Raw genomic sequence first — 13,779 nt, forward strand, 5'->3', positions numbered from 1 at the left:
CCTACTCATTTGTACTATACTAGAGCCCCTACTCATTTGTACTATACTGGAGCCCCTACTCATTTGTACTATACTAGAGCCCCTACTCATTTATACTATGAGACTACTATACTAGAGTCCTACTCATTTATACTATGAGTACTATACTAGAGCCCCTACTCATTTATACTATGAGTACTATACTAGAGCCCCTACTCATTTATACTATGAGTACTATACTAGAGCACCTACTCATTTATACTATGAGACTACTATACTAGAGCCCCTACTCATTTATACTGTGAGACTACTATACTAGAGCCCTACTCATTTATACTAGGGGTACTATATTAGAGCTCCTACGCATTTATAATATGGGTACTATACTAGAGCCCCTACTCATTTGTACTATACTAGAGCCCCTACTCATTTGTACTATACTAGAGCCCCTACTCATTTATACTATGAGACTACTATACTAGAGCCCCTACTCATTTACACTATGAGACTACTATACTAGAGCCCCTACTCATTTATACTATGAGTACTATACTAGAGCCCCTACTAATTTATACTATGAGAGTACTAGAGCCTCTACTCATTTGTACTATACTAGAGCCTCTACTCATTTATACTATAAGCGTACTATACTAGAGCCCCTACTCATTTATGCTATGAGTACTATACTAGAGCACCTACTCATTATACTATGGGACTACTATATTAGAGCCCTACTCATTTATTGATTTATACTATGAGAGTACTATACTAGAGCCTCTACTCATTTATACTAAGAGTACTATACTAGAGCCCCTACTCATTTATACTATGAGAGTACTATACTAGAGCCCTACTCATTTATACTATGAGAGTACTATACTAGAGCCCCATCTCATTTATACTATGAGTAGTATACTAGAGCACCTACTCATTTATACTATGAGACTATTATACTAGAGCCACTACTCCTTTATACTAGGAGTACTATACTAGAGCTCCTACGCATTTATAATATGAGTACTATACTAGAGCCCCTACTCATTTGTACTATACTAGAGCCCCTACTCATTTATACTATGAGACTACTATACTAGAGCCCCTACTCATTTATACTATGAGACTACTATACTAGAGCCCCTACTCATTTATACTATGAGAGTACTAGAGCCTCTACTCATTTATACTATGAGAGTACTATACTAGAGCCTCTACTCATTTATACTATGAGAGTACTATACTAGAGCCCCTACTCATTTATACTGTGAGTACTATACTATAGCCCTACTCATTTATACTATAAGCTTACTATACTAGAGCCCCTACTCATTTATACTATAAGCGTACTATACTAGAGCCCCTACTCATTTATACTATGAGTACTATACTAGAGCCCCTACTCATTTATGCTATGAGTACTATACTAGAGCCCCTACTCATTTATTAATTTATACTATGAGAGTACTATACTAGAGCCTCTACTCATTTATACTATGAGAGTACTATACTAGAGCCCCTACTCATTTTATACTATGAGACTACTATACTAGAGCCCCTACTCATTATACTATGAGAGTACTATACTAGAGCCCCTACTCATTTTATACTATGAGAGTACTATACTAGAGCCCCTACTCATTTATACTATGAGTACTATACTAGAGCCCCTACTCATTTATACTATGAGACTATTATACTAGAGCCCCTACTCATTTATACTATGAGTACTATACTAGAGCCCCTACTCATTTATACTATGAGACTATTATACTAGAGCCCCTACTCATTTATTCATTTATACTATGGGACTACTATATTAGAGCCCCTACTCATTTATACTATGAGTACTATACTAGAGCCCCTACTCATTTATACTATGAGTACTATACTAGAGCCCCACTCATTTATACTATGAGTACTATACTAGAGCCCCTACTCATTTATACTATGAGAGTACTATACTAGAGCCCCTACTCATCTATACTATGAGAGTACTATACTAGAGCCCCTACTCATTTATACTATGAGAGTACTATACTAGAGCCCCTACTCATTTATACTATGAGAGTACTATACTAGAGCCCCTACTCATTTATACTATGAGACTACTATACTAGAGCACCTACTCATTTATACTATGAGAGTACTATACTAGAGCCCCTACTCATTTTATACTATGAGACTACTATACTAGAGCCCCTACTCATTTATACTATGAGACTACTATACTAGAGCCCTTCCGCATTTAGGCCGGATTCACACGAGCGTGTTCGTTTTGCGCGCATTACAGTTCCGTGTGTCATCAGTGTTTGTTGCGTGGCTGCGTGATTTTCAAGCATATGCCATCCTTATGACACGCGGTTTTGATGTTTAGAAAAAGAAACGAAGGAAGTGCTTTTATTTTTTCCTTCATTTCTTTATCTACTGTAGCGCGAATCACGCGCGTCACACGGAAGTGCTTCAGTGTGCTGTGCGTGATTTTCATGCACCTATTGACTTCACTGGGTGCGTGATGTGCGAAAAACAGCCAAGTATAGGACATGTCGTGAGTTTTACGCAGCGGACATACGCTGAGTGAAAATCACGGACTGTCTGAACGGCCCCATTCACTAACATAGGTCCATGAGACGCGCGTGATTTTCACACGCGTATCACAGACGTAATACGCGTTCGTGTGAATAAGGCCTTATACTGTGAGACTATTATACTAGAGCCCCTATGCATTTATACTGTGAGACTACTATACTGGAGACCCTCACTCCTGTATCCAATACAGAGCTAGGCATACTTGCCAATCTTGAGTCCCAAAAATCTGGATGACCACCACTGCGTGATATGATTTACTGTGATCTATACCAGCATCCACAGTGGTAGGCACCCACCTTTCCCGGAAGATGATGTTAAACTGATAAATCCTCTAGCTGATCCTTGATCACCACGTGATGTAGTTATACTGGATGCTTCTCTTACTAAACACGTCATGTATGTCTTTACTACCCAGATGCAAACATTTCAAGTGTCCGGTCCATGTACGTCCTACAAGGACTTGACGGGAGGATTTGCAATCGCCCAGGTGTTGAATCTCATGTAAGTAGACAATGGGACTTAGAATCCCCTAAACCCCAGTGATACGGAGGAGACGACTTGTGCCATGTGGTTCTAAAAAGAAAAATCCTGCTAGAACCTAAACTCCAGGTTGGCATATGTTTACCCTCCTTAACCCCCTCACCCCCTCACATTGGATGAATGTAGAGATGGTCCAAGCTAAATTAAATAAAATAAATGTGCACAAGGCTCCGGGACCAGATGGGTTACACCCTAGAATTCTTAAAGAGCTTAGTTCAGTTATTTCTGTCCCCCTTTTCATAATATTCAGAGAATCTCTAGTGACTGGTATAGTGCCAAGGGACTGGCGCAGGGCAAATGTGGTGCCTATTTTCAAAAAGGGCTCTAGGTCTTCCCCGGGTAATTATAGACCAGTAAGCTTAACATCCATCGTGGGGAAAATGTTTGAGGGGCTATTGAGGGACTATATACAGGATTATGTGACAATAAATAGCATTACAAGTGACGGCCAGCACGGTTTTACTAAGGACAGAAGTTGTCAAACCAACCTAATCTGTTTTTATGAAGAGGTGAGCAGAAGTCTAGACAGAGGGGCCGCTGTGGATTTAGTGTTTTTGGACTTTGCAAAGGCATTTGACACTGTCCCTCATAGACGCCTAATGGGTAAATTAAGGACTATAGGTTTAGAAAGTATAGTTTGTAATTGGATTGAGAATTGGCTCAAGGACCGTATCCAGAGGGTTGTGGTCAATGATTCCTACTCTGAATGGTCCCCGGTTATAAGTGGTGTACCCCAGGGTTCAGTGCTGGGACCACTATTATTCAACTTATTTATTAATGATATAGAGGAAGGGATTAATAGCACTATTTCTATTTTTGCAGATGACACCAAGCTATGTAATATAGTTCAGACTATGGAAGATGTTCATGAATTACAGGCAGATTTAGACAAACTAAGTGTTTGGGCGTCCACTTGGCAGATGAAGTTTAATGTAGATAAATGTAAAGTTATGCATCTGGGTACCAACAACCTGCAGCATCACATGTCCTATGGGGAGCTACACTGGCGGATTCACTTGTTGAGAAGGATCTGGGTGTACTTGTAAATCATAAACTCAATAACAGCATGCAGTGTCAATCAGCTGCTTCAAAGGCCAGCAGGATATTGTCGTGTATTAAAAGAGGCATGGACTCACGGGACAGGGATGTAATAATGCCACTTTACAAAGCATTAGTGAGGCCTCCTCTAGAATATGCAGTTCAGTTCTGGGCTCCAGTTCATAGAAAGGATGCCCTGGAGTTGGAAAAAATACAAAGAAGAGCAACGAAGCTAATAAGGGGCATGGAGAATTTAAGTTATGAGGAAAGATTGAAAGAATTAAACCTATTTAGCCTTGAAAAAAGACGACTAAGGGGGGACATGATTAACTTATATAAATATATTAATGGCACATACAAAAAATATGGTGATATCCTGTTCCTTGTAAAACCCCCTCAAAAAACAAGGGGGCACTCCCTCCGTCTGGAGAAAAAAAGGTTCAAGCTGCAGAGGCGACAAGCCTTCTTTACAGTAAGAACGGTGAATTTATGGAATAGCCTACCGCAGGAGCTGGTCACAGCAGGGACAGTAGATGGCTTTAAAAAAGGGTTAGATAATTTCCTAGAACAAAAAAATATTAGCTCCTATGTGTAGAAATTTTTCCTTCCCTTTTCCCTTCCCTTGGTTGAACTTGATGGACATGTAACTATGTAACCCCATTTTTATATTCACATGGGTGAAGAAAGCAGAGATATGCTGTTCTGTATGGTGTGATCCTCACACTGTAGAGTTTCTTTAGCTGTCCCTGTGCTTAACATGGAGGGACAACAAAGTAGGCACCGCTGACTTTTAATATTTTGGTTACTGGGGCCCCTGATCTGGACAAAGCAAGGGCATTTTTTGCAGGAACAGCGCCACTCTTATCCATGGGTTGTGTCTGGAATTGCATCTGTCTTATTCAAGTGAATGGGGAAGAGCTGTAATACTAGACACAGCCCGTGGACAAGAGTGGCGCTTGTTCTTTAAAAAAAAAACAAAAAAAAACGGACCCTTTTTTTCTGATCCCGGACGAACCCCCTTTAAATAAACAAAAACAACAAAAAACACGTACTGCTTCTTTAAACATAAACCAAAAATAAACGCAGCTGAACCATGTTGCAACCCTATGTAGTTTTTGTTTGTCGGGGTTGGGATCCTTCATTCTCGGTCTTGTCTCTGCAGAGACTCCTCATGGTTTAATGAAGCCTGGCTGATGAGGGTAAAGCCGGACTCTAATGACAACTGGAGGCTGAAAGTAAGTTTTATTCATTCATAGCTCCTGGGGTGCAGAGGTAGCAGACACACCGGAGTCCCTACCACTAGAGGGCGCATAGACCCCCTAATTCTTCATTAACAGCAGAGTATGTGGACAGTGGGAAGAAACCATGACCGATCCTGCTATATAGAGGATTATCAAGACTGGATACAATAGTCACGTATTCTCACCCGTGAGAAGTATTAGATATGTACTGGTTTTCTGCCTCTGGATGTATACAAGACATTTTCTATTCACTGACCCCAAGAAGAGATCCTGAATAGTGAAAAGATAACTTTTTATTATACGATTATGAAGATTTATTTACATAAGTCATATGAGGTTCTAACATTCACTATATCTTCTCCGTCAGGTCAGTAATCTGAAGAGAATCTTACAGAGCGTTCTGCAGTATTATCAGGATGTGAGTATCTTGTATTTAAATAAACACATCATGTAGGGACATTGTTCTATTGATGATTGTTCTTGTACATAGGGGGCAGTATAGTAGTTATATTCTTGTACATAGGGGGCAGTATTATAGTAGTTATATTCTTGTACATAGGGGCAGTATTATAGTAGTTATATTCTTGTACATAGGAGCAGTATTATAGTAGTTATATTCTTGTATATAGGGGCAGAGTATTATAGTAGTTATATTCTTGTATATAGGTAGCAGTATTATAGTAGTTATATTCTTGTATATAGGGGGCAGTATTATAGTAGTTATATTCTTGTATATAAGAGCAGTATTATAGTAGTTATATTCTTGTATATAGGGGCAGTATTATAGTAGTTATATTCTTGTATATAGGGGGCAGTATTATAGTAGTTATATTCTTGTATATAGGGGGCAGTATTATAGTAGTTATATTCTTGTATATAAGAGCAGTATTATAGTAGTTATATTCTTGTATATAGGGGCAGTATTATAGTAGTTATATTCTTGTATATAGGGGGCAGTATTATAGTAGTTATATTCTTGTATATAGGGGGCAGTATTATAGTAGGTATATTCTATATAGGAGCAGTATTATAGTAGTTATATTCATGTATATAGGAGCAGTATTATAGTAGTTATATTCTTGTATATAGGGGCAGTATTATAGTAGTTATATTCTTGTACATAGGGGCAGTATTATAGTAGTTATATTCTTGTATATAGGAGCAGTATTATAGTAGTTATATTCTTGTATATAGGGGCAGTATTATAGTAGTTATATTCTTGTATATAGGGGCAGTATTATAGTAGTTATATTCTTGTACATAGGGACAGTATTATAGTAGTTATATTCTTGTACATAGGGGGCAATATTATAGTAGTTATATTCTTGTATATAGGGGGCAGTATTATAGTAGTTATATTCTTGTATATAGGAGCAGTATTATAGTAGTTATATTCTTGTATATAGGGTGCAGTATTATAGTAGTTATATTCTTGTATATAGGAGGCAGTATTATAGTAGTTATATTCTTGTATATAGGGGCAGTATTATAGTAGTTATATTCTTGTATATAGGGGGCAGTATTATAGTGGTTATATTCTTGTATATAGGAGCAGTATTATAGTAGTTATATTCTTGTACATAGGGGGCAGTATTATAGTAGTTATATTCTTGTATATAGGAGCAGTATTATAGTAGTTATATACTTGTATATAGGGGCAGTATTATAGTAGTTATATTCTTGTATATAGGAGCAGTATTATAGTAGTTATATTCTTGTATATAGGAGCAGTATTATAGTAGTTATATTCTTGTATATAGGAGCAGTATTATAGTAGTTATATTCTTGTATATAGGGTGCAGTATTATAGTAGTTATATTCTTGTATATAGGGTGCAGTATTATAGTAGTTATATTCTTGTATATAGGAGGCAGTATTATAGTAGTTATATTCTTGTATATAGGAGCAGTATTATAGTAGTTATATTCTTGTATATAGGAGCAGTATTATAGTAGTTATATTCTTGTATATAGGAGCAGTATTATAGTAGTTATATTCTTGTATATAGGAGCAGTATTATAGTAGTTATATTCTTGTATATAGGAGCAGTATTATAGTAGTTATATTCTTGTATATAGGAGCAGTATTATAGTAGTTATATTCTTGTATATAGGGGGCAGTATTATAGTAGTTATATTCTTGTATATAGGAGCAGTATTATAGTAGTTATATTCTTGTATATAGGGGCAGTATTATAGTAGTTATATTCTTGTATATAGGGGGCAGTATTATAGTAGTTATATTCTTGTATATAGGAGGCAGTATTATAGTAGTTATATTCTTGTATATAGGGGGCAGTATAGTAGTTATATTCTTGTACATAGGAGCAGTATTATAGTAGTTATATTCCTGTATATAGGGGGCAGTATTATAGTAGTTATATTCCTGTATATAGGGGGCAGTATTATAGTAGTTATATTCTTGTACATAGGAGCAGTATTATAGTAGTTATATTCTTGTATATAAGGGCAGTATTATAGTAGTTATATTCTTGTACATAGGGGCAGTATTATAGTAGTTATATTCTTGTATATAGGAGCAGTATTATAGTAGTTATATTCTTGTATATAGGAGGCAGTATTATAGTAGTTATATTCCTGTATATAGGGGGCAGTATTATAGTAGTTATATTCTTGTACATAGGAGCAGTATTATAGTAGTTATATTCTTGTATATAAGGGCAGTATTATAGTAGTTATATTCTTGTACATAGGGGCAGTATTATAGTAGTTATATTCTTGTATATAGGAGCAGTATTATAGTAGTTATATTCTTGTATATAAGGGCAGTATTATAGTAGTTATATTCTTGTATATAGGAGCCGTATTATAGTAGTTATATTCTTGTATATAGGAGCAGTATTATAGTAGTTATATTCTTGTATATAGGAGGCAGTATTATAGTAGTTATATTCTTGTATATAGGGGGCAGTATTATAGTAGTTATATTCTTGTATATAGGAGCAGTATTATAGTAGTTATATTCTTGTATATAGGGGGCAATATTATAGTAGTTATATTCTTGTACATAGGGAGCAGTATTATAGTAGTTATATTCTTGTATATAGGGAGCAGTATTATAGTAGTTATATTCTTGTATATAGGGGCAGTATTATAGCAGTTATATTCTTGTACATAGGGAGCAGTATTATAGTAGTTACATTCTTGTATATAGGAGCAGTATTATAGTAGTTATATTCTTGTATATAGGGGTAGTATTATAGTACTTATATTCTTGTATATAGGGGGCAGTATTATAGTAGTTATATGCTTGTATATAGGGGCAGTATTATAGTAGCTATATTCTTGTATATAGGGGCAGTATTATAGCAGTTATATTCTTGTACATAGGGAGCAGTATTATAGTAGTTACATTCTTGTATATAGGGAGCAGTATTATAGTAGTTACATTCTTGTATATAGGGGCAGTATTATAGTAGTTATATTCTTGTATATAGGAGCAGTATTATAGTAGTTATATTCTTGTATATAGGAGCAGTATTATAGTAGTTATATTCTTGTATATAGGAGGCAGTATTATAGTAGTTATATTCTTGTATATAGGGGCAGTATTATAGTAGTTATATTATTGTATATAGGGGGCAGTATTATATTAGTTATGTTCTTGTACATATGGGCAGTATTATAGTAGTTATATTCTTGTATATAGGGGGCAGTATTATAGTAGTTATATTATTGTATATAGGGGGCAGTATTATATTAGTTATGTTCTTGTACATATGAGCAGTATTATAGTAGTTATATTCTTGTATATAGGAGGCAGTATTATAGTAGTTATATTCTTGTATATAGGGCGCAGTATTATAGTAGTTATATTCTTGTACATAGGAGCAGTATTATAGTAGTTATATTCTTGTATGTAGGGGGCAGTATTATAGTAGTTATATTCTTGTACATAGGGGGCAGTATTATAGTAGTTATATTCTTGTATATAGGGCGCAGTATTATAGTAGTTATATTCTTGTACATAGGAGCAGTATTATAGTAGTTATAGTCTTGTATATAGGACCAGTGTTATAGTAGTTATATTCTTGTACGTATGTTAACAGTATATAGTTCCCTCTCTGGCCTGTCATGTCTAGTCTGTAGGCCGGCTGCTTTTTTTATTTTGATTTTCCTGTACACTAGCCCCCCCCCCCCCCCCTTCCCTTTCCTTTTCACCTCCACATATAACATGTAATCCTCACCTTGTCCTATAACAACCCCAGTAACCATGCTGTGCCCTTGTTCCGCTGAGGTATAAACAGCCATTCTTTGTCTGGTTGGGTTTCCCCTATCTGGAATTTCATCACTTATCTATGTAAAGCTGTGTCCTCCGCCCGCACTTCCTCCTCTCCTTCTGTATTGTCACATCCCAGGAAAACATCCCCTGTGACCAGAATGAATCAGATGTCCCGAGAAACAAACTTTTTATTTTTTGTTTTGAACACAATATGTATCGTGCTGGGGCCATTTATAGGGTTCATGGCTGAAGGCCTCAACCATATGGACATTTTCTAATAGGGCGCTCTTGCTACTGAAGTCACCTATGAGGAGTCTCAAAATGTACTCTTGTCTAATCTACTACCTTGCTTGAATTTGACACGATTTCAACCTCCACATAAAATATTTATATTCACTGACTGCAAGCAGAGATCTTGAAAATGGTGTGGAATTGAAAGAGCAAGTATATTAGAAAGTCGCAGTTCTGTCACAAGCTAGCTATTCTCTTGAAACCCAAGTAGGAGGAGTCGCAAGCTACTTCCTCCATAACTCGTTTCACCTCTACACTTCCTAGCATTTGTTTTTCAACTTAAAGGGAGGGCACCTCTTTACCACCTGTAGCTACCCCCTTGGGGACGGTTCTCTATTTTACACTCCGGTAGACCAATGAGAGTGAAAGGTGGAGCCTGTTGGTGACTAAGTGACAGCTTCCTGAGAGTCAATATGGCTGGCATTGGTAAGTGTTAGCTACTTTCTGTCCAGAAACTGAAGGCATGAAGTTTGGCGCACAATTATCTGAACGTTCATGCGAGACTCGCATAAGGATTCGGGACCAAAGGGAAGTTCAAAGACTCTTTTACATCACTTTGAGATTTTTCTCCTAATATATTGCTGCTCTCAGGAGTGCTTCTATACAGTAAATCTCATCCTGATATCCTTAGAGGTTTTCCAGTATTATGTACATAATGCCTAATCAGATCTCTGCTTGCTGTTCGTGAATAAAAACATTTGCTAACATAAGGTTGAAAACCCCTAGTATTTCTCACATCTGAGGGTTTGCTACAATTCTATGCAGTCTGTGAGCTTAAAGGGGTAGTCCAGAATTAGAAAAACATGGCTGCAGCCTTCCAAAAACAGCGCCACACCTGTCCATGGGATGTCCTCTATTGTAGATCAATTTTATTGGAGATAAGATTGAGCTGCAATACCACACACAACCTTTAGACAGATGTGGCGCTGTTTTTGGGAGAAAGTAGCCATGGTTTTCGAAATAATTAATCCATCATGGTGGATTTGGAGGCTGTTTAGCTTTCACAGGATTTTGTAGAGTGGATACAGTTGTAGCAAACCCTCAGCTGGACAAGTTTATCAGCTGCTGGAAGTGAACCAGATTGTTACATTCACTGACTGCAAGTGGAGATCTTAAAAGTGGTTACAACTTGCAACATATGTATAGTAAATTCCATTCGACTGAATCTGACACTTGTTTTGAGCATTTCCGGTTTAGTATTTTCTTGAATGACTGTTCTCCAAACGTTCCACAGTCCTGCAGGCAGGCGGCTGATAGTTTTTCGCAGTTCATGAGGTTAGACGTTGGGCTTAAGTTTTTTTAGGTTTTTTTTTTTGTTTTTTTTTTTCCTTTGGTGACGTGGAATTTTCTGATACATAAAAGCACAAAGACCCATCAGAATAATGCTGAGTCCATATAATAATCAGTATTGTGTGATGTGTTGTAATATCATGTAATGGCGCCACCTGGTGGTCAAGGGTAGCACCTGCATTTTGTTGGGAAAGATTTATCAATGTTGTAAAATAGACTGAAAATGGCGTGAATTGGGACAAATTTATCAAAATGGCGTAAGTGAAGCATAAACTCGCTAGACGTGTTAGACCGTTTCCTCTTTCTTACATCACTTCGTGACTGGCGTATGTTACACACATTTTTGCTTAAAAAAATGGCACACGCCATTAATAAATTTGGCACCTCTCAGCCACACACCTTTTTCTATACAATGGAAGGTGCAAAAAAATATCTTAAACACATTCACAATTCTGCTAGTTGTTGTTGGAAACAGTCAGCAAGCTTGTTGTAAGACACACCCCTAACCGCTCGGCTTCACTCCTGTAATGCAGAGGAGGTGGGATTTCATTTTTTCCGACATCAGACGATTGTACAGTATCTGGCACTTCCCAGAGTCCAAATCACCAGAGTAAGCTCTATGCAGACACTGAACAAGCAGGGAATGCTTGGAGATTTCTGCTCTGAAGCCTGCAGAATTGTGATATATTTATTTCTGACCAGGTTCTTGGACATCCGGTTTCTGAGGATCACATACCAGACATTGCGCTGATCGGGGAGTTTTCCGACACTGCGGAATTGAGGAAGATGGTGCAGCTAGTGCTGGGGTGCGCTATCAGCTGTGACAAGAAGGAAGGTGAGACCGATTCATTTGCCCCCGATCTGATGATATTCACTATTGAAATCCTAATAGACGAATAAGCGGAAGAGATGTATTCCTGTCTAATTAGTAGTTCAGGCTACTGCTCTCACTCAGCATGGAGATGCTTTACACTGCAGCTCTGCTTCTTCAGATTGGCTGGTGTGTATAAGTACAAGCAAAGCAGGAAGTCAGAGCGTTATAAACTACAGGAAACCAAACCTCCATTGAGTAGGTCACTGCCACACGTAGAGTGTAGCTGTAAAGGGGGGGGCACTTCTTCTGAGAACCTAAAACGACTATAGCCTGTCTGATGTCCGATACATTTAAAGGGACGCTTCAGTCAAAACTGATCCTGTGTTATGCCTAGTACAGGGTCTGAGGGGGAGGAGTCTGACACAGGGATTCTTTAGTATTCTTTGAATCCGTGTCAAGCTCCGCCCCCTCGGGCCCTGTACTAGGAATAACACAGTGTAACCGTTCCGTCTGGAGTGCTCCTTTAAATTTACAATGGCTCGAATATATCACACCATGTATTAGAGAGGCACAAAAAAATTTTTTGGTCTATTTTTCTTCTCTAAACCGTCATGTTTTTCGTTTGCTCAGAGCATATCCAGCAGATCATGACCCTCGGAGAGTCTGTGCAGCAAGCGGTCATGGAGTCCATACAGGAGGTAGGTACAGCAGCCTATTTAAAGGAGAACTCCACCCAAAGATGGACACTTCTAGGTGATGATCCACTGTTAACAGAGCCCTGTCACTACTACTGGTATCTCATAGCGCTGACTCCGATACTCTGCACAGGTCCAGAGGGTACGTGCCGTGTTCCAGCTGGTAATAGTATGGGGGTAATGGGCATAGTTGTCTAAAGGTTGCAGTCACCCCTGATCCCTGGTGCCTGAGGGTCCTAAAGACCCTTCTGCCACATAAGAGGAAACCAGTACTCTAAATGGCAGATGACTTTTGGGGAGCGCTCCTTCCCTCCCTGGATCCTGCTCCTGTATGCACCAGCAAATGGCGCTTGTCACAGAACCCAGTTTGGGACACGGTGGATCAGTGGGTAAGAGACCCTCCCCCACACCTGCCTGCTGCATCCATGTATACATGCGCTGGGGGGTTGCTCTTTAATTGGTAGGACGTGTGTACTTGCTGACTTTGTGATTACCCCCAGCAGCTCCTGAGCAAGGATCCTACCGACACGGTGACGGCTGACAGCTACGTCAACTACGACAGTCAGGTGGGGTCGCCCTGTATGTAATCCTCAAAGCCCCCCCCCCCCTTTTTTGGAATTCCCTGTCTCCTGTCTGGGAGTTGTAGTGTCATTGCTGGTAAGCCATAGGCTGTGGATCACTGGTATAATCACTACAAGTCCCACAATGCTTTGTAAAGACACTTAACCAGTAGGGAAGCAGCATTGTGACCGCAGCTTTGGATGTGACTGCAGTAGAAGATAAACAGAGCAAAATAGTTACTCCACAAGATGTCTCCTCCTAATGTTTTTTTTTTTTTCATTTTCGTCTTCCAGTCACGTAAATATTACTTCCTCAGCGAGGACACGGATGAGAAAACGGGCATCCTGCATCGGTGCCACGAGCTGGAGCAGCAGGTATTGTGGGTGACATGGGGCATGCGCTGTTTCCATGGTGATGGTGCGTTTACTACTCAGTTGCACGTGTGTTTGGTGGTGGTGACGGCGTGTTCTGCATTTGCTGGATTACAGACCCCGCCCCCCCCCCC

At 38.6% G+C, this 13,779-nt stretch overlaps 1 protein-coding gene across 2 annotated transcripts in view; it reads left to right on the top strand.

Annotated features, from left to right (window-relative positions):
• Positions 1-13,779, top strand: part of HOOK2 (hook microtubule tethering protein 2) — a 35,321-nt gene that overhangs the window by 11,384 nt on the left and 10,158 nt on the right. Inside the window, exons 2-8 of one of the 2 annotated variants that reach the window (XM_075859099.1) lie at positions 2,978-3,063; positions 5,303-5,375; positions 5,749-5,799; positions 11,907-12,039; positions 12,649-12,716; positions 13,214-13,279; positions 13,568-13,648. In XM_075859099.1, the coding sequence (XP_075715214.1) occupies positions 2,978-3,063; positions 5,303-5,375; positions 5,749-5,799; positions 11,907-12,039; positions 12,649-12,716; positions 13,214-13,279; positions 13,568-13,648 (558 nt within the window). The remainder of the gene's footprint in view (positions 1-2,977; positions 3,064-5,302; positions 5,376-5,748; positions 5,800-11,906; positions 12,040-12,648; positions 12,717-13,213; positions 13,280-13,567; positions 13,649-13,779) is intronic. The other variant, XM_075859100.1, reaches the window with a different exon arrangement.

This window comes from Rhinoderma darwinii, chromosome 3 (genome assembly GCF_050947455.1).
Source record: "Rhinoderma darwinii isolate aRhiDar2 chromosome 3, aRhiDar2.hap1, whole genome shotgun sequence".
Lineage (NCBI taxonomy): Eukaryota > Metazoa > Chordata > Amphibia > Anura > Rhinodermatidae > Rhinoderma > Rhinoderma darwinii.